At 45.2% G+C, this 27,410-nt stretch overlaps 1 protein-coding gene across 3 annotated transcripts in view; it reads left to right on the forward strand.

Moving 5' to 3' along the window:
* Positions 1–27,410, forward strand: part of LOC132900195 (endothelin-converting enzyme-like 1) — a 154,414-nt gene that overhangs the window by 56,906 nt on the left and 70,098 nt on the right. For all 3 annotated transcript variants that reach the window (XM_060942228.1, XM_060942226.1, XM_060942227.1), the window contains exons 8-11: positions 6,407–6,629; positions 14,225–14,323; positions 14,529–14,603; positions 16,180–16,283. In XM_060942228.1, coding sequence (XP_060798211.1) covers positions 6,407–6,629; positions 14,225–14,323; positions 14,529–14,603; positions 16,180–16,283 — 501 coding nt within the window. The remainder of the gene's footprint in view (positions 1–6,406; positions 6,630–14,224; positions 14,324–14,528; positions 14,604–16,179; positions 16,284–27,410) is intronic.

The following is a 27,410-nucleotide window of genomic DNA, read 5'->3' on the forward strand; positions in this document are numbered from 1 at the left end:
CGATTAACGGTAGAGGGCGCAAAGGCGCTTTTGGAATGGCCGCTGGATTTACTAACTGGCATTCGCGGCACGCCGTACACCACCTACGGACATCGCCGCGAATACCTGGCCAATAGAACCGGGCCATTATTCGGGCTAGTGTTTTATCCTGCCCTAAGTGTCCAGCCATGGGATTAAAGTGATCCGCCTGGAATACCAATTCCCGGCGGCTCTTTTGAATCAAAAGCTGCGTGACTCGCTCTTTGGTCTGAGTGTCCTGCGTCACTCGGTATAATCTATCCTTCATAATCGCGAAGTAGGGGAAGGACGGGGTGGCATTTGGCTGGGGCGTTTGACCATCGATTACTCTCACTTGGTCAAATGCATGCCACAGAGTCTCGTCTGGCGACTGCTCTAATGGAAAATCCGCGAGGGATTCCCCAATAGAGAGAGGAGGGGCCGGTGGCTCCTCACTCTGACGCGGAGATGACGTAGACGGCTCTGTGACAGCTGCTCCTGCCAACGCGACACCGGGACCTCCCCTTATTACACTACGGCAGGACCCACTCTTCACTAGATGACTCATTAAATCCCGAAATCCCAGCCAATCAGTCCCCAAAATTATAGAGTGGGTAAGGCGAGGATTAACCGCCGCCTTTACTATAAATTTTTCCCCTCGAAAAAAAATGTGGACCGACACTAAAAGGTAGTTGTGAACATCCCCGTGCACACACAACACTTTCACCAATTGTGCTCCCCCCAATGCCTCGTCTTGCACCAGGTTTTGGTGGATTGAGGTCTGATTACAACCAGAATCCACCAACACCTGATATGTATCCCCATGAATACTCACTGGTATGCGATATGCTCCGGCCCGATCGAGGGCGGCTCTTGGTGCGTTGGGGATCCGAACCACCGTGCCCACCTCCATCACTGTGCACTGCTGTTGGAGGTGGCCCGGCTCCCCGCAGCGCCAGCAAACTGGCCCGGGCTTCCTCTCCGCACCAGTGTTCTGGGGCTCACTCACCTGAGGGGGGGAAGAGACAGACACAGAAGGGAGAAACGGGAGGGCACCGCGGGTGTGGCGGGCCGGCTGGGGTGGCGCTGGCCCCCGCCTCCGTGGTGGGGGAATGGGGCGAGGATGAGACACAGGAGGAGAGAGAGGAGAGGGGAGAAGAGGCTGTCTGCTGTCCTGCCGTCGGGACAGCCGCCAAATGGTCTTCCTCTAGCTCAATTGCCTGATCTAGCGACGCCGGGCGGTGGCACTGGACCCACTCCGCAGTTCCGGCTGGTAAGCGTGTGATGAATTGTTCCAGTACCACCTGGTCGATGATCCCCTCGGCGTCGTGGTTGTTGGCCCTGAACCACCGCCAGCAGGCATCCCGGAGTTGCTGGCCAAACGCGAATGGCCGGCCGACTTCTTCAAAGTGCAGAAGCGCTGATGCTGCTGCTCGTGGGTGCGCCCCACACACTGGAGGACGGCCCGGCAAAGGTCCGCGTAGGCCAGCTGGCGGTCGGCAGGGAGCTGTAGCACGGCCAGCTGCGCCTCTCCCATTAGCAGGGGGAGGAGGCGTGCCGCGCGCTGTTCCATCGGCCACCCCGAGGTCTCTGCGACTTGCTCAAAGAGCATGAGGAATGCCTCGGGGTCATCCTGCGGGCCCATCTTTGTTAGGGTGAGGGGGGACGGGCCCGCGGTGGGAGCGTTGGTAGACCCCGTCGACGCGAGGAGGTGCCGGAACGCCTGACGATCTTCTTGCTGGGCCAACACCAGGGCCTCGAACCGCTGTTCCTGCTCTTTTCGGAGGGCGACTAGCGCCTGGTGCTGGCTTTGCTGGACCGTGGCGAGGGCGTGGACCAGGTCGGCGAACGGGGAGGACACCATGGGGCTGTTCTGCTTCTGCGCTCCAAATAATCCCAGGTTTCGGCACCACTGTAGCAGTTCTTACACAAGGGCGGAGCACAGAAGACGGCAGGACAGAGTTCAGATTGGAAAGGCGTTTTTTTATTGTCACACTTTTCAGTGAACATTCAGGATATAAACACAGACACACACACACACACACACACACACACACACACACACACAACCGGCATCTGGTTCGGGGAAGAGCTCCCTCTGCTCTCGCTCTCCCTCCTTAAATAGGGCGCGGTCACTGGGGAAGACACACAAACACATTAATTCACATCAGGTGCAGTGATTCTGCCACTTACCTTCCCTGACTCCACCCTCCTGTCACAGACCGATGCTTGACCACGCCCCCGCTGCCACATAGTGCTTCTTCAGTGCTCCTCCCACTGAAACGGGGCATGTCTTACTGCTCATGGTCTCACCACAGTTTGAGTCAAACAAAGACCTCCATACCTTTCTTTCTCTCTAGCCCCTTTTAGAGAGCATGTTCAAGGCAGAATTCTGAGCCGGAATTCTGGTAATACCAGAGCCAGAATTAATGTTGGTGTAAAAGAGACGGCCAGCACAGTGGGACATTTTTGACATGTGATGTTTTTGACCTTGACATGTCTACTTTCCGAGACCAGTGCGAATTTAGACATCTCCATCTACACCCAGCATCTAAGGTCTGCGTGCCTTTCTGCCTCAGTTCGCTTCCTACTTCTCTTTACTTTCTCCTCCAAAATAATTCTGATCACACAAACATGTTGCTCGCACGAGTTTCTCCTCTTTTTTCTTCCTCATTATCTTTCGCTCTGATTCTCTCTCAATTATTTAACAGAAGTTAAATATATTGCTTATGATGCTCAGTTACTTTGCTTGTCTTAGAACAGTGGTTCTCAAAGTGGGGGGGCGTGGACATTCAGCGAGTGGGGCGTGTGGTCACAGATCGTTCAGTGGCAAATGCAAGGGGCTGGTTTACAGTTGCACCAACAAATAACAAACGTCTTCAGTCCAGCCAATGAAAATGGACAGTTATTATTTGAAATCTCAGCAAGGAACTTTCAGAGACACACCTCAAGTACATAAGAGATCACAGACATCGGAAACACACCACTGTGCAATCGAGTCGAGCTCATACCATTGCAGCTTTCATATAGCCTTCTATTAGCTTTTCAATTACCTTTTACCAACAGCCTTTTTAAAGGCTATATCCTTGCATATATAGCTAGCCTTCCAGAACTGCTGTTGCAGTAATAATTTAAACAGTCTTTTTAAAGACTATTTCAGCCCTCTTTTCTCGCTTTAAAACCCTGTTTAAATACGATCTTACCATCTCTCTTTCCGACTTGTCAACTTACTTTCTCCTTTGCCTACTTGTCAGCCTACTCTTTCTCCTTTCTTTAATCTTTCTCCTATTTTTATCTTTTTCCTCCACCTTTTTTCTTTGATTAAAAATTGGAAGGTCAAACACCATATCACAGTTAATTATATTTTAACTTAATTACATTAAGCACGGTTTATAGATTGCTCATTTTAGCAGAGCTAAGTCTGGTGCGTGGTGGTAAGGTGCTAGCATTCTTAGCTGAGCAAGTCCCTTTGCTATGTTCACACGTACAGCATAATGATCTTTTACTGGGTTAATAAACAATATGGACAAATTTCTAATTCGTGAAAAAAGAGCTGGTCCCACTGATGCACCAGTTCCCAAAAAAACAAAACTCCACAAATATCTCATCTCATCATCTCTAGCCGCTTTATCCTTCTACAGGGTCACAGGCAAGCTGGAGCCTATCCCAGCTGACTACGGGCAAAAGGCGGGGTACACCCTGGACAAGTCGCCAGGTCATCACAGGGCTGACACATAGACACAGACAACCACTCACACCTACAGTCAATTTAGAGCCACCAGTTAACCTAACCTGCATGTCTTTGGACTGTGGGGGAAACGGGAGCACCCGGAGGAAACCCACGCCGACAACATGCAAACTCCGCACAGAAAGGCCCTTGCCAGCCACGGGGCTCAAACCCAAACCTTCTTGCTGTGAGGCGACAGCGCTAACCAGTACACCACCGTGCCACCACTCCGCAAATATGATGGAAGTTATTTACAATATGCTTTTCTGTTACTGGCACACTGGAACCACGTCCACAATGTTAATCCAAAAACTTGTCCTCTGGCATGACCACATAATTTTCAGAAATTGTGACATGTTCCCCAGCCTCACAGACTTCATCACTGAGGCATGCGGCAGTGATTCCTCCTCTATTTTTCAATCAGCTGCAGATCACTTGTCTGGGCTTAAGCAGCAGTTAGCTTCTTATTTCGAGGAGGACTACTGGTCATTTTCATGGGTTCGGGACCCATTTGTTTGCACCGCAAACGATTTGTCACTGCAAGTGCAAGCAGCTTATTGAGCTGAAGAGTGACAGCAGGCTGATGCACTTTTTTAGCACCTGTTCTCTTACATCCTTCTGGGTATCACTGATGCAGGAGTACCCCCAGCTCTGTGACGTTGCCTTAAAATTTTTCCTACCTTTCGCATCGACATACTTGTGTGAGGCAGGCTTTTCAAAACTGACCACGCTCAAAACTAACTACCGCAATCGCGCACAGATTTAAGATGACCTGAGGCTGTGTTTAACTAAAATTGAGCTGAGAATTTGAGAACTCTTCCAAACAAAGCAGGCTCATTAGTTAACACTACCTCCGGTACTCCAGTAGAGTTTGTTTATTCGTTCATGTGTTTGTTAGCAACTTTGCAGAAAAAAATTTATAGATGGATTTTCATGAAAATTTTACTAGATACATGTCTTGGCCCAATGAAGAACTTAAATTTTGGAGGTGATCAGGAACCGCGTCTAGATCCAGAAATTTTTAAAAGGATATAGGGCAAAATTGAACATTTTCAGTCTCAGACTGTGTTGTCTAACATTATAATAATACAATAATACACAACAATAAAAAGCAGCCCAATAATAATAAAAATAAAAATGAGTAATAGTTTATTGATCTTTTTTTTTGGGGGGGGGCTCAAAGTACACTTGCTACAGTCAGGGGGGGCCCAGATTGCAAATGTTTGAGAACCCCTGTCTTAGAAGAGCGGTATAAATGTGCATGACTAACAAAAGCACATCAACACTAAGTTCACCCATCAATGTTTTTAAAGCAGCACTGGTATACTAAGGGTAGTCATATTTCCAAAGCGTAGATATGCGTAGACGTCACGTCTCTGGTTGCGGAACGCCAGCTCACAATGTAAAAACACACACTTGTGTGGCTTCCTACTGGGTTTATTTGGTTCACTGTAAATCACTAAAGCTGGAATATTCAGCTACCTTCTTTTACGCCAGTAGTATGGAATATCTGTACAAAAAGGGCTTCTTTCTCTTTTTCTGTCCATCTGTTTTTCTTTGTCTCTGTACCTCTCTGACTCTCTCATTCTATTTGTCTGTCTTTCTGTCTCTCTCTGTCTCTGTATGTATTTCTCCCTTTCTCTACCTAATGTTCCTTCTCCACCTCTTTCTCTCTTACTTTCTCTCTTCCAGTTTCTCATCTATCAATCTTTCCCTCTCCCTCTCATCTTTCTTTCTCTTTATTTTTATCTATCCATCCACATCCTCTGTCTATTTATCCCATATGTATGCATTTATTGCATGACACAAAGCATCTCCTCCTCCATTTTTCATCCCTCCATCCACCTCTATCTTCTACCTTTCTCTCTACATTATATCTTTTTTTACCTTTTCTTCCATTCCCTCCTGCTCCCTGTGTCTTTTTCCCCTCTCTCTTACAAGACTAGTTTAAAGACCAAGTCCCCTGTCCTTTTCATCCCTCCATCCCTCCCTCCCCTCTGAATTGAGTGGGTTGTGGAAGTGCTTTGTTGGCACAGGAGAAACGGCAACGAGCCAAGAAAAGGCACATTTATGATTAAAATGCCGTCTGCGTGTCAGACGCAAGGGATGACATCACAGCGAAGGAGCCAAGAAGAGTGCATGAGAGAGAAAGAAAGAGTGAGAGCTTGTTTTGTTCGCTGTGACATTTTCCATCTGTTTACGTCTCAGAGTAATTAATTACGACTTAATCTTTTTAGAGTGTTTAGATACTCATTTGGTGCTTCTCTTTTTTTCTGATGCATTAATGAGATTTACACTACACTGCTGCTGAATTCTGAGTCCTGATTGGTCAGAAGGTGTTCACTAATTTTCTATAATAGCAGCTCTGACAGTAGTGCAGCTGCAAATCACAGGTTTGTATAATGCACTAATGTCTAATACATTATTGTTTCTATAGTAACAGCTCATGCAGGGACATATTCAGCAGACGCTTTGCTAATAATAAATGGATTAAGAAACATGTGATCATTGATATGGTTTATTTTTTTTTTAACATTTATGGACGGAGTCTCCAGTGTCAGCTCTTTATAACAATCAGAAGTAAAGTTGTAACTTTAAGTTTTCCAACATTTTTATGACACACGAGTTTATGTTTTCAGTTTCTCAGTAACATGACAAGCTACGTTTTTTTTGTTTCCTCAGTGTTCTACATAACTACATGCTGTGGAGGATTGTAGCAGCACTCAGCGAGCACTTATCCACTGGGTTCCGAAGTACGATCCATGAGTTCTCACGTGAGATTGACGGAACTGAGCGGCAGCTGGAGCTCAACCGCCTTTGTCTCAATCAGGCCAACAAACACTTCGGCATGGCACTGGGGGCACTCTTCGTCCATACACACTTCTCGTCTCGCAGCAAGGCCAAGGCAAATACCTGGGGCAGAAAGGGGTGGGGCTTAAGTTACAATTAATCAGGCAATCACATGATGAATCAAATGACATCATCAGCATTCTAGTACAGGACTAGGTACATGTCAGTCCTAATGTGTATCAGTTACAGTGAAGCTCAGTAAAGGAGGCATGGCCTCTGTGTGTTAGGAGTGGTCTGTGTGTTTCAATCTCAGTGATGGAGGTGTGGCCTGTGTGTGTCAGTCTCCGTAAAGGAGGTGTGGCTCTGTGTGTGTTAGTCTCAGTGAAGGAGCTGTGGCTTATGAGTGTCAGTCTCAGTAAAGTGGGTGTGGCCTGTGTGTGTTAGTCTCAGTGAAGGAGCTGTGGCTGTGGTGTGTGTCAGTCTCATTGAAGGAGGTGTGGCCTGTGTGTCAGTCTCATTGAAGGAGGTGTGGCCTGTGTGTTAGTCTCATTGAAGGAGGTGTGGCCTGTGTGTGTGTCAGTCTCAGTGACAGAGGTGTGGCCTGTCTGTGTCAGTCTCAGTGAAGGACGTGTGGCCGGTGTATGTCAGTCTCCATAAAGGAGGGGTGGCCTGTCTGTGTCAGTCTCAGTGACGGAGGTGTGGCCTGTGTGTGTCAGTCTCCATAAAGGAGGGGTGGCTCTGTGTTTCAGTCTCAGTAAAGGAGGTGTGGCTCTGTGTGTGTTAGTCTCAGTGAAGGAGCTGTGGCTTATGAGTGTCAGTCTCAGTAAAGTGGGTGTGGCCTATGTGTGTTCGTCTCAGTGAAGGAGCTGTGGTGTGTGTCAGTCTCATTGAAGCAGGGATCCGCGGAATTCCGAGTTTTTCCCGCTGAAAATGTCATTTTTGTGAAACGTGTAAATCCGTTGAGAAAATTTCGGGGGGGGTCGGCGCGAGGCGAGGCCAGGGTTCCCGCGGATCCTTAAAAAGTCTTAAATACAACTTTCGGTTTTCAAGGCCTAAAAACGTCTTAAATTGTTTGGAATGACTGGAATTTTCGAAAGGGAGGTATTAAATTTAATATTGGACCGAACGAGTGAAATGTCTCCATCCGGTTTGGGGTATTTTTTTTTTAACTGTAATTTTAAAAGTGACCAGCGTACCTTTTGGGGGCAGCATTGGTTCTGTGCGTTCTGTGCATTCCGTAGATCAAGAACTAACGTTAGGAGGCTACTGGAGGAAGTGTGGTGCGGTGCGGTGGTTGTGAAGAGATGCGCAGGTAGCTTACGCGGGCGCTAGAAAGCGTTGATAATTATGGGAAGATGTCTGTTTAACGACAAGTGGTTGGGGGATGACAAATACCCCCAAAATAAGGAGAAGAATCGTTTGCGATAAAAAGCGCTGGTTCACACAAATGTGTTTAAAGACGGTAACGCAGCGCTGGGGACACGCCCACTGGGAAACTGGCTTTTCACGGACACGAGGCGCGCACGTGCGTGTGTGTGTGTGTGTTAGAGGTCAAGCACTCCGGAGTGAAACGCAGGGGGGTTTGCGCATGCGCACAAGAGTCAGGTGGAAAATGGAGCTTATAGGAAATAATAATAATGATTAGCATCATTTTTTTACATAATTAACATTTGTTTATTGTACCAAGTTTAATATAAATGTATAAACAACCTTTATTTCAAAACTCAATTAAAAAGAACTCCAGAAAATAAAATAATTCTAAATATAGTACAATATAAATAATTTGTACAAAAAGTTTTTTAGTTTTATTACTTATCGTCTACAACAGTGTTTTTAATATAATAATAAGAATAATATTAACAACCACTAATAATAATTAGTAGTAATAGTAATTATTATTGATTATTAATCATTACTACTTATGAATTAGTGATTAATAAGTACTAGGGATTATTAAATGTTATAAAAGTAAGTTTATAAACGTTTTAAACCATCATTGAATTTGAAAACATTCATATATATATATATATATATGTGTGGGAAAGTTGGCAGGCATTTCAGAGTTTTTTTAAATGTCCCATTCTCATCCCTGTTGAAGGTGTGGCCTGTGTGTTAGTCTCATTGAAGGAGGTGTGGCCTGTGGGTGTGTGTCAGTCTCAGTGACAGAGGTGTGGCCTGTCTGTGTCAGTCTCAGTGACAGAGGTGTGGCCTGTGTGTGTCAAAGCCTCTGCATGCTCTTGCGACAAGGCTTTCACAGATAGCTTTTCACAGACAGTTGTAATTTATCGTTGAGCGGGGAGTAATAGGCGTGCGCGATGTTATTCACCGCCACAACGCAAGGGGGCGCGAAGTCGCGAAATCGCTAGGAGTAGTTGGTGGGTGTGGTTACTGGAGTGTTTATCCTCCAGTTACTTATAATGACTAGAACTGGAGTCGTATAGATGTACGTACTTCCTCACTTCCTCGATCAACCGCTCTTCGTGCTGCTCCATCTTCGCTCGTGTTTTTAAAAATGGCGGTCGTGAAAACAAAACAAACCGGGAAAGTAGGGAAGCAGAAGTGCGTGTACAGCGGATGTAGAGTGGACCAATCAGAGCCCTCTTGTCTGTGACGCTGTCTGCGAGGCTTCTGCGGTAGTCACAATTTTTGGGAGGTGCGCGCAGAGCGTCTGCAAAGGTGGGGGGGTTACGCAGACACTGTCTGCGACGCTATCTGCGAGGACTGGGTTGTCAGCATAAACTGGCCTTCAGTCTCCATACAGGAGGGGTGGCTCTGTGTGTCAGTCTCAGTAAAGGAGGTGTGGCCTGTGTGTGTTAGTCTCAGTGAAGGAGCTGTGGCTTATGAGTGTCAGTCTCAGTAAAGTAGGTGTGGTTCTGTGAGTCAGTCTCAGTGAAGGTGGTCTGACCTGTGTGTTTCAGGCCTGGTTGTGTGGTCTGGTTTCCATCAATGAAGAGTGATAACATCAACGAAACTGACTTCATGTTAAAACTGTTAATGTTAGAATCATGTTTTCTGTTGTCACCCAAATGAGGATGGGTTCCCTTTTGATTCTGGTTCCTCTTGAGGTTTCTTCCTCATGTCATCTGAGGGAGTTTTTCCTTGCCACCGTCACCACAGGCTTGCTCATTAGGGATAGATTAGGGATAAAATTAGCTCATGTTTAAGGTCATTCAAATTGCGTAAAGCTGCTTTGCGAAAATGTACTATAAAAGCATGATAGAAATAAACTTGACTTGACTTGTGGCCTGTGTGTCAGTATCCATAAAGGAGGTGTGGCTCTGTGTGTGTCAGACAAAGTAAAGGAGGTGTGTCCTGGTTGTGTCAGTCTCAGTGAAGGAGGTGTGGCCTGTTTGTGTCAGTATCTATAAAGGAGGTGTGGCTCTGTGTGTGTCAGACTCAGTAAAGGAGGTGTGGCCTTTGCATTTCAGGGTCAATGAAGGAGGTGTGGCCTGTGTGTGTCAGTCCCAGTGAAGGAGGTGTGGTTCTGTGTGTGTCAGTCCCAGTGAAGGTGTGGATCTGTGTGTGTCGGTCCCACTGAAGGAGGTGTGGATCTGTGTGTGTCGGTCCCAGTGAAGGAGGTGTGGTTCTGTGTGTGTCAGTCTCAGTGAAGGAAGTGTGGCTCTGTGTGTGTCAGTCTCATTGAAGTTGGTGTGGCCTGTGTGTGTCAGCATCACTGAAGGAGGTGTGGCCTGTGTGTGTCAGTATCAGTGAAGCAAGTGTGGCCTATGTGTGTCAGTATCACTGAGACTGACACACACAGGCCACACATCCTTCATTGACCCTGAAATGCACAGGCCACACCTCCTTTATGGATACTGACACAAACAGGCCACACCTCCTTTACTGAGACTGACACAACCAGGCCACACCTCCTTTACCGAGACTGACACACACAGAGCCACACCTCCTTCACTGAGACTGACACAACCAGGCCACACCTCCTTTACTTTTTCTGACACACACAGAGCCACACCTCCTTTACGGATACTGACACATAGGCCACAAGTCAAGTCAAGTTTATTTCTATCATACTCTTATAGTACATTTTCGCAAAGCAGCTTTACGCAATTTGAATGACCTTAAACATGAGCTAATTTTATCCCTAATCTATCCCTAATGAGCAAGCCTGTGGTGACGGTGGCAAGGAAAAACTCCCTCAGATGACATGAGGAAGAAACCTCAAGAGGAACCAGACTCAAAAGGGAACCCATCCTCATTTGGGCAACTGAGACTTTACTGAGACTAACACACACAGAACCACACCTTCTTCACTGAGACTGACACACACAGAGCCACACCTCCTTCACTGAGACTGACACACACAGAGCCACACCTCCTTCACTGAGACTGACACACACAGAGCCACACCTCCTTCACTGAGACTGACACACACAGAGCCACACCTCCTTCACTGAGACTGACACACACAGAGCCACACCTCCTTCACTGAGACTGACACACACAGAGCCACACCTCCTTCACTGAGACTGACACACACAGAGCCACACCTTCTTCACTGAGACTGACACACACAGAGCCACACCTCCTTCACTGAGACTGACACACACAGAGCCACACCTCCTTTACTGAGACTGACACACACACAGCCACACTTTCTTCACTGAGACTGACACACACAGGCCACACCTCCTTCACTGAGACTGACACACACAGGCCACACCTCCTTCACTGATACTGACACACAGAGTCACACCTTCAATGAGAATGACACACACAGGCCACACCTTCTTCAGGAAGTGTGGCCTATGTGTGTCAGTATCAGTAAAGGAGGTGTGGCCTCTGTGTCAGTCTCAGTGGCGGAGGTGTGGGTCTGTGTGTGTCAGTCCCAGTGAAGGAAGTGTGGCTCTGTGTGTGTTAGTCTCAGTGAAGGAGGTGTGGCCTGTGTGTGTCAGTCTCAGTGAAGGAGGTGTGGTTCTGTGTGTGTCAGTCCCAGTGAAGGAGGTGTGGTTCTGTGTGTCAGTCTCACTGAAAGAGGCATGGCCTCTGTGCAGGTCTCAGTGAAAGTCATAGCCTTTGTCTTCGTCTCACTGATGGAGGTAAGTCTGTAATCCAAGTTTTTTTATTTTGTCATACACATTTCTTCTGTCCCCACTTTTTATTCTTCTCTCATCTCATCCTTCTCATCCAGTCTATATGTCTTTGCACTAATCCCTCTCTCTTGCTCCTAATCCCTCACCTTAATGTGATCTCTTCTTCTCTTGTTCACTCCCCCTCTTCCTTTGTGCTATTCTGTGATAGCGATATGGAAGGAGAGATGGTAAGATCAACACCATGTGGGATTTTCAGGTTTATGTTGCAGACTGTTTGAGGTCACCATGTAGTCAGGTCCAAAAGTCGGGATCCATTACTGTGGATCTCATCAATACCAGAAATGTAGTGAAATAATGTCTCTCGAATTAGATTCTGGAGTTAATTACTCATCCTTTAGTGTATTCAGGCTTCCTGCCAAATGCTAATGTTTAACAGAAGAGTCTTATTGATAAATCTTTTTAATAGAATAATTGCTTCACAGAAGATTTTTATCATAAGTTTCACATTAGAAACATTTTATTTGGCCAGCTGGCTTTAAGCAATTAGTGAGAAATATATGATGAGACACTAAAAATATACAGTTGTGCTTGAAAGTTTGTGAACCCTTTAGAATTTTCTCTATTTCTGCATAAATATGACCTAAAACATCATCAGATTTTCACACAAGTCCTAAAAGTAGATAAAGAGAACCTAGGTAAACAAATGAGACAAAAATATTATACTTGGTCATTTATTTATTGAGGAAAATGATCCAATATTACATATCTGTGAGTGGCAAAAGTACAGGTATGTGAACCTCTAGGATTAGCAGTTAATTTGAAGGTGAAATTAGAGTCAGATGTTTTCCATCATTGTCATCCCAATCAGGTGGGAGTGGGCACCCTGTTTTATTTAAAGAACAGGGATCTATCAAAGTCTGATCTTCACAACACATTTGTGGAAGTGTATCATGGCACAAACAAAGGAGATTTCTGAGGACCTCAGAAAAAGCGTTGTTGATGAAGAGTTTGGACTCCACCAATCCACAGTCAGACAGATTGTGTACAAATAGAGGAAATTCAAGACCATTGTTACCCTCCCCAGAAGTGGTCGACCAACAAAGATCACTCCAAGAGCAAGGCATGTAATAGTCGGGGAGGTCACAAAGGACCCCAGGGTAACTTCTAAGCAACTGAAGGCCTCTCTCACATTGGCTAATGTTAATGTTCATGAGTCCACCATCAGGAGAACACTGAACAACAATGGTGTGCATGGCAGGGTTGCAAGGAGAAAGCCACTGCTCTCCAAAAAGAGCATTGCTGCTCATCTGCAGTTTGCTAAAGATCACATTGGACAAGCCAGAAGGCTATTGGAAAAATGTTTTGTGGACAGATGAGACTAAAATAGAACTTTTTGGTTTAAATGTGAAGCATTATGTTTGGAGAAAGGAAAAACACTGCATTCCAGTATAAGAACCTTATCCCATCTGTGAAACATGGTGGTGGTAGTATCATTGTTTGGGGCTGTTTTGCTGCATCTGGGCCAGGACAGCTTGCCATCATTGATGGAACAATGAATTCTGAATTATTCCAGTGAATTCTAAAGGAAAATGTCAGGACATCTGTCCATGAACTGAATCTCAAGAGAAGCTGGGTCATGCAGCAAGACAACGACCCTAAGCACACAAGTCGTTCTACTAAAGAGTGGTTAAAGAAGAATAAAGTTAATGTTTTGGAATGGCCAAGTCAAAATCCTGACCTTAATCCAATCGAAATGTTGTGGAAGGACCTGAAGCGAGCAGTTCATGTGAGGAAACCCACCAACATCCCAGAGTTGAAGCTGTTCTGTACGGAGGAATGGGCTAAAATTCCTTCAAGCCGGTGTGCAGGACTGATCAACAGTTACCGCAAACATTTAGTTGCAGTTATTGCTGCACAAGGGGATCACACCAGATACTGAAAGCAAAGGTTCACATACTTTTGCCACTCACAGATATGTAATATTGGATCATTTTCCTCAATAAATAAATGACCAAGTATAATATTTTTGTCTCATTTGTTTACCTAGGTTCTCTTTATCTACTTTTAGGACTTGTGTGAAAATCTGATGTTGTTTTAGGTCATATTTATGCAGAAATATGATAGATATGGTATGGTAAATATGGTAGATAATTCTAAAGGGCTCACAAACTTTCAAGCACCACTCTATGACTTCTTGCTACTGTAGTGTAAGCCTCAGAAGCTCTGTCCACAGCCCACAGAGTGACTTATGTCTTATTGTACTTTTTTGGTCACAAGCTTCAGGTTGTGATTTGATTGGTTACACGATTCGATTGGAGTGATTGTGTGGACGGGAGAAAAACACTCAAACAAAAATGTTTTTAGCATAGTCTGTAAACATGTGGGTGGGGCCTGAGACTCTACTGATCGTCCAAACTTAGCCTTGTGAAACAACTGATAATGTAGCTTTTGTGATGCATTATGGTTAATTCACACCATCCAGTGCCTGTTTGTTGACAAACATTGTATTAATCATTGATTATTGTTTACTGATAAAGATAATTAGAATGGATTTTCCAGTAAGAACAGTTGGATAAGAACTGTAAGTACAATTCTGCAATGTATCATACAGTTTCTTTTTTATCTGTTTTTCATTATATTTATTTTCTGTGGTTTGTAGGTACAGGAGCTGGTGGAAGACATAAAGCACTCGCTGGATATCAGACTGCAGGAGCTCGACTGGATGGATGAAGAAACCAAAGAGGCAGCGAGAGCTAAGGTAAAAAAAAAAGTCTAAAAGTACTCATTTATCACACACAGACTGCTTTCAGTCAATAAAACATGTGAATTACTATCACTGAACCAGTAAGAGTTAGAAACAACAAACCAACACAATCAACATTCATCTGTATGGTAGAGTATGGAGTGCTGCATACTGAGTCTCTCTCTCTCTCTCTCTCTCTCTCTCTCTCTCTCTCTCTCAGCTCAAGTATATGATGGTGATGACAGGTTATCCAGACTTCCTGTTAAAGCCAGAGCTCATTGATCAGGAATACGGGGTAAATCACATCCTTAGGTTTGGCTCTTTTTTAACGCTCATGTTCTGGTCAAAATTACTTATTTTATATTTTTTACTTGAATGTGGATCGATACTAAAACCATTTTACCTGGGGGTTTTTTTCTCCAAAATTGAATATTTATATCTGTCTTTTTTTTTTTAAAGAACAGGCAGGAACAGAAAGAAATGTTCCTGTCATTTGACAGGATGAAAAACGTTTGAATTTTTTTTTCAAAATCTACAGTAAAAAGCATGATTTCAAGGGTTGTTCCAATCTTATTTCCATTTGCACCTAGTGTTCACTTCTGCTTTTTTTTTTAAACCCAACCTAATTACGGGCAGGGAACAGACTGTGTGAGCTTGTCCTGATTCGACCCAACCGACAGAGCCAAACTTTACCATGCGTCTACAGAAACATTCAATCCAACCCCAGTGTAACCCACAAGACTGAGTATTAATTCTAAACTCAATTATGGATGAAATTCATTCTGTCTGAGCCTGATCTCCCCCACAGCTCCAAGTTGGAAAGGTTACTGTTCAAACATTCAGCCCAGGTTTTAATCTGAACCTGAGTGTGGGAAATCTGTCAAAACCTGACTCAAATTCAGTCCAAACCAAGGTTTTACATTTAGATCTAAAAATCAGCCCGCAAAATTTGTGCTTGTCTAAAGCCAGACTGACCCAAACTAAGTCATGAAAATAAATAAATTGTATTCCCTTCTCACGGGTTTCATTCATTTGGTTTGATAGCATGCAATATTGTTAGCTTATCCTACATGTATCACATCAGTCTACCGAATGGAGAATGAGCATTGAATATGGTTTGATATTGCATGGTTGTCAAATACCCAAGGCAAGGCAAGTTTATTTATATAGCACATTTCATACACAGTGGCAGTTCAATGTGCTTTACAGAAGTAAAAGCAGAACAGTAAACAATAGAAAATAAAATTACATAAAATAATTGGGGAAGAAAAATAATAAGAATTAAACAATAGTAGAAATAAAATAATAAAATGAAATAAAGTTCAAAAAAGGAATCAGCCTCGAGATTAATTATTATTATGGGTTGTGAGGATGTGATATACTATGTTGTTGTCATACCTGATCCGGGCTTGAGGTGAACCATGTTTGGTTGACTTGGCCAGAATTGCAGCAGTAGGGTGGTCAGTTCCTTTCTGCGCACTCACACACATTCACACCTGTGTGTGATTTAGAGCAGCCATTTAACCAAACCTGCATGTCTTTGGACTGTGGGGGAAACTGAAGCACCTGGAGGAAACCCACGCAAACACGGGGAGAACATGCAAACTCCACACAGAAAGGCCCTCGCCCATCAGCCACTGGGCTTGAACCCAGAACCTTCTTGCTGTGAAGTGACAGCGCTAACCACTACACCACCATGCTGTCCGAGATACTGTGTATTTTAGGACAAACCTATACAGTTTTATTGCTTTTAAATGTTGAGAGATCCAGGGTTTAAAAGGGAAAAAAAAAACATTGTGAACAGAACAAGAAGATTAAAGATGTTTTTTCTTCCCTCCCTTTCTTCTGTGATTTGTTTTGTTCTTCTGAAGTTTGAAGTGACCGAGAAGACGTACTTCAAAAACATCCTGAACAGCATCAAGTACAACATCAACCTGTCCATCAACAAGATCCACAAGGAAGTGGACAAGACTACGTGAGAACAAAACACACACACACACACACACGCACACACACACAGACACAGAGTCAAACCAATTTATTTGTATAGCACTTTTCACAATAGACATTGTTGCAAAGTAGCTTTACAGAAAAATAAAGATCTTAAACATATGAATTTATATATGCACGAGTGTTGAATGCTTTACTGAGAAATACGCCACCTGTATTTTTTTCATACGAGCTACATCCAGAACATGCATATCCAAAACTGTGACATAAATCTCCATGTCACTCATGAGGAAATCGATGAATTGTCTTGATAAATGTGGGTACTTTTGGTTTGTGAATGTATCTATATAACAAGAACATCACACATTGGCTTGAAGATATGAAGTTTATCTTCTCATGTTGAAAAACTTGCATTTTTCAAACGATATAAATCACGGATATGAGTGACATATTTAAATAATATTGGCTGGAGTTGACAAGCCAATATTATTTCCAAACCAAGAAGGCCCAAACATATCATCATTTCAAATGTTATATTTTATTTATTTCATTCTTTTTCATAATTTCATTATAATTATTCTCTTCTAATTTAATTTGGTCTCATTTTCTATCAAATTTGTTTCAGAAATGAAAGGGTTACTGTCCTGAAAACATTAAAATCGAGTTATCCAATGAGATTTGTTTGTTTGTTTGTTTGTTGTCTCTAGCCTGAGAAGAGTTTAGAGCTGGCTCACTCATTGGTTAGGACTTAATTGCCGGGACAGAAGGCCATGGGCAGTGTATGTATATGTAGGAAGTGGCAGATGAATTAACCAATCAGGTTTTGATTTATAGTGGGAGGGACCAAAAACGTATCGCCCTAGGCCTTCTCGAAGGCCAATGCGAGCTTAACCGTGAGTTGGTGCCATTAACATGGCAGTGAAGTCACCTTCCAGCCGGTGTAGCGTTCATCAGTAGCTATATTAGCATATTAGCATTAGCTAATGCTAATAAATCAGTCAAGCTAGAGCAAGTAACGATCAAGAAACTTCTTGTCTTGTCTCCAGACTCTTCTTTTACATATGCTCACCACAGTATTTTTCACTCAGACTTAAGTATTCATTTCCTGATATAATTTACTTACTTACCTTTAAAATCAACAAAGACAACTACACACAATGGCACTACCTGGCACCCTGCCGCTAATCCCTTGCAAAATCCTTTGCCCTGTTGCTTTTTTGGTGTGTCTGGCTAAGTTGTGGCTGAGCTGAAGTCCCAGCTCTAATAGTAACGGTTCTCCACTGCTTGTAAATATACGTGAAGAATATCGAATGAAGTTTTGGTAGCCTTTCAACGCGTCTCTCTCTTTCCCGGCGAACAAAGAAATGATTCTGTGCATGCGCAGCAGAAAACTCTCACACTGAATATTCGCATCAGCTCCGATGTGTGATGTCATGTTGACTTGACAACCATGCAATATCATAAACCATATTCAATGCTCATTCTCCATTCGGTAGACTGATGCGATACACGTAGGATAAGTAATATGTTAACAACATTGCATGCTATCAAACCAAATGAATGAAACCCGCTAGAAGGGAGAAGAATACATGTACGTATGTTATTTACCAGCTGGGAGGTCCGTATCGTGAAATACCGTGACCGAGGTCTTGAAAGTACTGACCGAGGCCCTCTGGGCCTCGGTCAGTATTCAGGGCCGAGGTCACGGTATTTCACCATACGGATCGACCTTAAGCTGGTAAATAATACAGTATATTTATTTTTTTCTTTACCAAATTCTAACAGAAAACGAGAGCGCCCGAAAGGGAAAACCGAGCCGAGCCGCCATTTTGAATCCTCATTCACGGCTGTAATGCAAATTGCTTTCTCCTCGGTATACAAGTGCACTTCCATGGCAGGACAAAAAGCTACATTTTGCTGCCTATGTAGTCCCCTATTTATACAAAATTGAGTCATTCAGGATTCAGCCATGTTTTTGCTCAGTGTTTTTGCTCAACCAAAGTTATACAGTATTATGACCTTTATATTGCATAAATAAAACCATTTGGTGAAACTTTGAAGAAGAGATTATACTGGTTTAAAGTTTTTACCTAACATAATATTATGTATTAGGATAACATGGTCCAAAATAGGCCTCATTAACTAATGAGGTCAAACTGTTAGCAAGTTAGAGGTTTTTAGCTTTCTTCTGAAGTGTTTTATTTTATTTTATCTTCCTCAGGGTAGTAAAACTCGCTTTCGCTGTGAACACTGTCATTATCGCTGTCCATGCTGTAAAATTTATGCTATTTTGAATCCTCATTCACGGCTGTAATGCAAATAGGTTCCTCCTCAGTATACAAGTGCACTTCCATGGCAGGGGGGGAAAAAAATTTTGCCGCCTATGTAGTCCCCTATTTATACAAATAGGAGTCATTCAGGATTCAGCCATGTTTTTGCTCGGTGTTAGCAAATTACAGGCTTTAGCTTTCTCCTGAAATGTTTTATTTTATTTCTTCTTCCTCAGGGTAGTAAAACTCGCTTTCGCTGTGAAGACTGTCGTTATCGCTATCCATGCTGTAAAATTAATGCTATGCTCCTGAGAAATGCTGGCAAAAATTTATAAGATTATCAAAAAATCTTATAAATAAATATTGTAAAAGAAAAGGAAAAATAAATAAATAAATGTTGATAAAAAATGCGACTATGTTTTTTGTTGTTGTGAACGAGCAAGTCGCCAGAGGTCCATAACTGGGGTCCGTACCGTAGGATATGGACCTGCTCACCTGCCAATCAGAGCGCAGGATTTGGACCGCGAAAAAAAAATGTTTTTATTCCATCCTGATATTTCAATCCAATGATACCACCCCCAGTGTGTTGCCACTGACTTGATGCGCATTGCCAAAATGGTGAACCGGTTCAAAATTAAAATTCTTTTGATTAACTTGCATTTTTTTTTGTGGATTTGTCCATATAATACAAAGAACATTACATGGTGGCATAAAGATATAAAGTTTATCTTCTCATGTTGAAAATTCACTCGTTCGCTTCACTCACTCATGAATATATTCATCACTTGAAGATAAACTTCATATCTTCATGCAACCATGTAATATTCTCTCTCTCTCTATATATATATATATATGAGAGAGAGAGAGAGAGAGACAGACACACACACACACACAAAATATATATATATGCATGAATATATATATATATATATATATATATATATATATATATATATATTGCATGAAGATATGAAGTTTATCTTCAAGTGATGAATATATTCATGAGTGAGTGAAGCGAATGAGTGAATTTTCAACATGAGAAGATAAATTTTATATCTTTATGCCACCATGTAATGTTCTCTCTCTCATATATATATATATATATATATATATATATATATACACACGGCAAGGGGGAGCCAGGAAGACAGGTCAGCGGGGAGATGTCATCATCCCCACAACCAGAGATTGGGTACCAAGCCCCAACAGCTAACAGCCTCAACACAAGAGCTGCTGACCTGAGAAGGAAGATCGTGACCCAACTGGAAACCTGGAGCCCCCGACGAATACCGAAGCTGAGTTGCCAAGTACCTTCAGAAGATCTACTAGTAGATGTGAATGCTGCTCTGAAGACAATCTCCACAAGAACCATCACTGAGACCAACAAGCTGATACACAGTACAGCAACAGTAATCATGGAGATGCTTGGACACAAGGTGGGCTTGGGACATAACAAACAGTATCCACCATGGAAGAGACGATTAGAGGCCAAGATAAAGGCAGCACGGAGAGAAGTTAGCCAGCTAGCTGAACTACAGAAAGGGAACATGGTGAATAAAGGGGCACCCAGGAAGTACAACTCACTCTCCATACCAGAGGCACTCGAAACTGCCAAACAGCGACTAACAGCTCTGGCCACCCGGTTGAAGAGATACACCAAGGAGGGAGAGGCCAGGAGAATAAACAAGCTGTTCTCCACTGAACCAGCCAAGGTGTACTCTCAATGGCAGGGGAACAACAACCGGTCAGACCCACCAAGAGCTGAGGTGGAAAAATACTGGAAAGACATATGGGAAAGAAAGGCATCACACAACACTGATGCCCAATGGTTAGTGGACCTAAGACCTGACCACAGCAACCTCCCAGAACAAGAACCAGTAACCATCTCAATGGCAGACGTCCAGGAAAGAGTGTCAAAGATGAAGAGCTGGACAGCACCAGGCCCCGATATGATCCATACGTACTGGCTGAAGAAGCTAACTGCACTCCATGAACGCCTAGCAGCACAGATGAACCAGCTGCTGAGGGATGGAACCCACCCAGAATGGCTAACCCAAGGCAGGACAGTCCTAAACATGAAGGACCCCCAGAAGGGACCAATCCCATCCAACTACCGGACAATTACCTGTCTCTGCACAACATGGAAGGCCCTGTCAGGCATCATTGCGGTAAAAATGAGTAAGCATGTGGCTCAATACATGAGCAAGGCACAGAAAGGAATTGGCAGTAACACCAGAGGAGCCAAGCACCAGCTACTGGTCGATAGAACAGTCGCCCGAGACTCTAAGAAGAGACAGACCAACCTGTGCACTGCCTGGATTGACTACAAGAAAGCCTACGACTCAATGCCACACACATGGATACTGGAATGTCTGGAACTGTATAAGATCAACAGGAACCTAAGGACCTTCATCCAGAACTCAATGGAAATGTGGAAGACAACCCTAGAGGCCAACTCAAAACCCATTGCCCAAGTCAACATCAAGTGCGGCATATACCAAGGAGATGCGCTATCACCACTGCTGTTCTGCATAGGCCTGAACCCCCTCAGTCAGATCATCACGAAGAGCGGCTACGGGTACCGATTCCGTAGTGGGGCAACAATCAGCCACCTGCTCTACATGGATGAGATCAAGCTGTATGCCAGGAACGAGCGAGAAATAGACTTGCTGATCCACACCACCCGGATCTACAGCGATGACATAGGGATGTCATTCGGATTGGACAAGTGTGGCCGGATGGTCTCAAAGAGAGGCAAGATGGTCCGGACTGAGGGGATTGACCTACCAGAGGGCAACATAGGTGATATCCAAGACAGCTACAAGTACCTTGGCATCCCACAGGCTAATGGAAACCATGAAGCGGCCACAAGGAAGTCAACCACAGCCAAATACCTCCAGAGAGTAAGGCAGGTCCTGAAAAGTCAGCTGAATGGTAAGAACAAGGTCCAAGCCATCAACATGTACGCACTACCAGTCATCAGATACCCCGCTGGTATCATAAACTGGCCAAAGGAGGAGATAGAAGCCACAGATATCAAGACTAGAAAGCTCCTCACCATGCATGGAGGGTTCCACCCCAAGTCCAGCACCCTGAGACTATACACTAAGCGGAAAGAGGGAGGCCGAGGGCTAGTGAGCATCAAGACCACGGTCCAGGATGAAACATCGAAAATCCGAGAATACATCAGAAAGATGGCCCCAAAGGATGAACTGCTAAGTGAATGTCTCAGGCAGCAGAACCCTGATGAGAGTGCAGAGGAGGAGGAGGAACAGACAACCTGGAGAGACAAACCCCTACATGGCATGTACCACCGTCAGATAGAGGAAGTGGCTGATATCAAGAAATCCTACCAGTGGCTGGATAATGCAGGACTGACAGACAGCACAGAGGCACTAATCATGGCAGCACAAGAACAGGCCATAAGCACAAGAGCCATAGAGGCCAGGATCTACCAGAGTAGATCAGACCCAAGATGCAGACTGTGCAAAGAAGCCCCTGAAACAGTCCAGCACATAGTAGCAGGGTGTAAGATACTAGCTGGATCAGCGTACATGGAGAGGCACAACCAAGTGGCTGGGATAGTATACAGAAACATCTGCAACCAGTATGGAATAGAAGTACCCAAGTCCCAATGGGCCATACCACAGAAGGTGGCTGAGAACAACAGGGCCAAGGTTCTGTGGGACTTCAGCTTCCAGACTGACAAACAGATCCTGGCTAACCAACCGGACATAGTGGTGGTGGACAAAGAGCAGAAGAGGGTGGTGGTGATAGATGTGGCAATCCCAGCTGATGCCAACATCAGGAAGAAGGAACATGAGAAACTTGAGAAGTATTAAGGGTTGAAAGAGCAGCTGGAACGGATGTGGAAGGTCAAGGGCTGCGTGGTCCCCGTGGTAGTGGGGGCACTTGGGGCAGTAACCCCCAAACTGGGAGAGTGGCTCCAGCAAATCCCAGGAACAACATCTGAAGCCTCAGTCCAGAAGAGCGCAGTCCTAGGAACATCGAAGATACTGAGCAGAACCCTCAAACTCCCAGGCCTCTGGTAGAGGACCCGAGCTTGAGGATGACATGGATACCACCCCCCCGCCGGGGGTGAGAAGGAGATTTTTTTATTTTATATATACACACACACACACAAAATATATATATATATATATATATATATATATATATATATATACATATATATACACACACACAGACACATACGTACACAATATATATATATATATATATATATATATATATATATATATATATATATATATATAATGTATGGCCTAGAAATTCATATATTTTTTTACCAGCCAGCCGGACTAGTTGCCTTCCAAAGTAACTAGCCAAACAGAAAATCAACTAGCCAAAATTTGTTCATGTATGAATTTTACTTCTGTCAAAAATAACACAAAAGAGTGTAGTTACCATTGTTCATGACTATGTGCATTTCATGTGACTATGTTCATGTGCATTTATTTCGAGACCCGAGTATTTTGATAGTGTTGTTAAATCCATAAATGAGAACACCACAGAGCACCATAATATAATAATATCAACAAATAATAATATATTGGAAAACTTGGCAACTTGCTGTATGAGTATTGAAAACAAATATACTTGCGTAAGGGTCAAGGCCGGAAAACCATACTGGGTGCCCGTGATCTTCGGGCCCTTAGACGGCACTGCATCACATACAGGCATGCTTCTGTATTGGAAATCACAAAATGGGCTCAGGAATATTTCCAGAGAACATTATCTGTGAGCACAATTCACCGTGCCATCCGCCGTTGCCAGCCAAAACTCTGTAGTTCAAAGGAGAAGCCGTATCTAAACATGATCCAGAAGCGCAGACATCTTCTCTGGGCCAAGGCTCATTTAAAATGGACTGTGGCAAAGTGGAAAACTGTTCTGTGGTCAGACGAATCAAAATTTGAAGTTCTTTATGGAAATCAGGGACGCCGTGTCATTCGGACTAAAGAGGAGAAGGACGACCCAAGTTGTCATCAGCGCTCAGTTCAGAAGCCTGCATCTCTGATGGTATGGGGTTGCATTAGTGTGTGTGGCATGGTCAGCTTACACATCTTGAAAAACACCATCAATGCTGAAAGGTATATCCAGGTTCTAGAGCAACATATGCTCCCATCCAGACAACATCTTTTTCAGGGAAGACCTTGCATTTTCCAGCATGACAATGCCAAACAACATACTGCATCAATTACAGCATCATGGCTGCGTAGAAGAAGGGTCCGGGTACTGAACTGGCCAGCCTGCAGTCCAGATCTTTCACCCATAGAAAACATTTGACACATCATAAAACGGAAGATATGACAAAAAAGACGTAAGACAGTTGAGCAACTAGAATCCTACATTAGACAAGAATGGGTTAACATTCTGTGGCAGCGGGGGCGTGGTCAAGCGCCGGTCTGTGACAGGAGGGCGGAGTCAGGGAAGGTAAGTGGCAGAATCACTACACCTGAGAGCAATTAACCTGTGTTTGTGTGTCTTCCCAGTGACCGTGCCCTATATCAGGAGGGAGAGCGAGAGCGGAAGGGGCTGATCCCTGGACGAGACGCTGATGTGTGTGTCTCTGTGCGTCCGATATATATTGTTAGACTGAAAAGTGTGGCAATAAAAGCCTTGTTTACACCTGATCTCTGTCCTGCCGTCCTCTGTGCTCCACCCACCCATAGGGAAATTACTACAGTGGTGCCGAAACCTGGGACAGTGGAGCACCAAACCAGCAGCCCCATGGAATCCTCCCCGTTCGCCAACCTGGTCCACGCCCTCGCCACGGCTCAGCAAAGCCAGCACCAGGCGCTCGTCACACTCCGAAAGGAACAAGAGCGGCGCTTCGAAGCCCTGGTGCTGGCCCAGCAGGAAGATCGCGAGGCGTTCCGGCATCTCCTCGCGTCGGCGGGGTCCACCAGCGCTCCGGCCGCGGGCCCATCTCCCCTCACTGTCACCAAGATGGGCCCGCAGGATGACCCCGAGGCGTTCATCACATTGTTTGAACAGGTCGCCGAAGCCTCGGGGTGGCCGATGGAGCAGCGCGCGGCGTCCTCCCCCTGCTAACAGGAGAGGCACAGCTGGCCACGCTACAGCTCCCCGCCGACCGCCGGCTGGCCTACGTGGACCTCCGCCGGGCCATCCTCCAGCGCGTGGGGCGCACACCGGAACAACAGCGCCAGCGCTTCCGCGCGCTGCGATTGGAGGAAGTCGGCCGGCCGTTTGTGTTCGGCCAGCAGCTCCGGGACGCCTGCTGGTGGTGGTTGAGGGCCAACAATCGCGACGCCGAGGGAATCGTCGACCAGGTGGTACTGGAACAGTTTATCGCCCGCTTACCAGCCGGAACTGCGGAGTGGGTCCAGTGCCACCGCCCGGCGTCACTGGATCAGGCAGTCGAGCTGGCGGAGGATCATCTGGCGGCTGTCCCGGCGGCAGGACAGCAGATGGCATCTTCTCTCCTCTTCTCTCTCTCTCTCTCTCCCCCTCCTCCTGTGTCCCGTCCTCGCCCCATTCCCCCACCGCGGAGGCGGGGGCCGGCACCACCCCAGCCGGCCCTCCGCACCCGCGGTGCCCTCCCATTTCTCCCTTCTGTGTCTGTCTCTCCCCCACCTCAGGTGAGTGAGCCCCAGATCACCGGTGCAGAGGGAAAGCCCGGGCCAGTTTGCTGGTGCTGCGGGGAGCCGGGCCACCTTCAACAGCAGTGCACAGCAATGGAAGTGGGCGCGGTGGTTCGGATCCCCGACGCACCAGAGGCCGCCCTCAATCGGGCCAGAGCGTATCGCATACCGGTGAGTATCCAAGGGGCTACATATCAGGCGTTGGTGGATTCTGGTTGTAATCAGACCTCAATTCGCCAAAGCCTGGTTCAAAATGAGGCATTGGGGGGAGCACAAGGGGTGAAGGTGTTGTGTGTGCACGGGGATGTTCACCGCTACCCGTTGGTGTCGGTCCACATTATTTTCAGAGGGGAAAAATTTATAGTGAAGGCGGCGGTTAATCCTCGCCTTACCCACTCTTTAATTTTGGGGACTGATTGGCCGGGATTTCGGGGTTTAATGACACGCCTAGTAGAGAGTGGGTCCTGCCATTTGACAGGGGGAGGTCCCGGTGTTGCTTTGGCGGGAGCAGCTGTCACAGAGCCGTCTACGTCATCTCCGCGTCAGAGTGAGGAGCCGCCGGCTCCTCGTCTCTCTATTGGGGAATCCCTCGCGGATTTCCCATTAGAGCAGTCGCGAGACGAGACTCTGCAGCATGCGTTTGACCAAGTGAGAGTAATCGATGGTCAAACGCTCCAGCCGAACGCCACCCCGTCCTTCCCCTACTTCGCGATTATGAAGGATAGATTATACCGAGTGACGCAGGACACTCAAACTAAAGAGCGAGTCACGCAGCTTTTAATTCCGAAGAGCCGCCGGGAATTGGGATTCCAGGCGGCTCACTTTAATCCCATGGCTGGACACTTGGGGCAGGATAAAACACTAGCCCGAATAATGGCCCGATTCTATTGGCCGGGGATTCGCGGCGATGTCCGTAGGTGGTGTACGGCATGCCGCGAATGCCAGTTAGTAAACCCAGCGGCCATTCCAAAAGCGCCTTTGCGCCCTCTACCGTTAATCGAGACCCCATTTGAGAGAATTGGGATGGATCTCGTCGGGCCATTAGATCGGTCAGCATGAGGGTACCGCTTTATATTAGTTCTGGTGGACTATGCAACACGATACCCGGAAGCAGTGCCTCTGCGCAATATCTCAGTACGCAGTATTGCAGAGGCACTCTTCCGCGTCATCTCCCGAGTTGGAATCCCGAAAGAGATTCTGACTGATCAAGGCACTACATTTATGTCACGAACACTGCGCGAACTGTATGGGTTATTGGGGATTAAGCCGATCCGCACCAGTGTGTATCACCCACAAACGGACGGTTTAGTGGAACGATTCAACCGCACCCTCAAAAATATTATTAAGAAATTCGTAAGTGAGGACGCACGTAATTGGGATAAGTGGCTCGAACTAGAGCCCTGCACTCCTGCGGGAGTCCCGCGGGACCCGCCGCAAAGCAGTGCGGCGTGGGACAAATTTTGAAAGCTCATTGCGGGTGCGGGCGGGACCGGAAGTGCACATATGCGCGCGCAGGCGGGAGTGCACATGTGCGGCGCGGGCGGGAGCCGTGATAAGCTGCAGTCCCGCTAACTAAAAACGTGTTTGAAATAAAATGTATAAATTATTAATTTATGTCTATCATATATAATTTGTGCTGGATATTTTATTTGGCATTAATACAAACATTTTAAGATGCCTAAATTTGCAGAGAGAGTCAGATTGCCAGATTGAGTGAGGAATGGCATCTTAAATTTGCCATTGATCACTTGCCTTGCCTAACAGGAAATCCTTTGATCACTCTAATGACTCGCAGTTCACACCCAGCCTCCAATGACCCACACTAACATGATGCCTCAGTGACACCTTAGATGAGCTGGTCATCAGAATTATGATTCTGATCCAGGAGAGGATAAATATCTCTCGTTCGTTTCTCGATTCTTTTCCTCTTCCGTGTTTGAGATCTCCGATCATGGCAGAAGAGCAGAGCTCCTTTACTGAATCTCACAGTGCTTCAAAAGTTATTATTATTATTATTAGTGCTGTAAAAAATGTCGCGTTATTATCGCGTTAACTTGACTCAATTTTAACGGCGATAATTTTTTTATCGCGAGATTAACGCTCTGTGACATGATGTAGGTTTTTCATAAGCTTTTGAAACTAGTAGAGATGGGATTTATGGCTCTTTGATGGGATCCGCATCTTTGTGATCCGTTCTTTGAAAAGAGCCATTCAAAAGACTGGCTCATTTTGCTCTTTTTAAATATTTATTCAGTT

The sequence above is a fragment of the Neoarius graeffei genome, chromosome 16 (genome assembly GCF_027579695.1).
Source record: "Neoarius graeffei isolate fNeoGra1 chromosome 16, fNeoGra1.pri, whole genome shotgun sequence".
Classification (NCBI taxonomy): domain Eukaryota; kingdom Metazoa; phylum Chordata; class Actinopteri; order Siluriformes; family Ariidae; genus Neoarius; species Neoarius graeffei.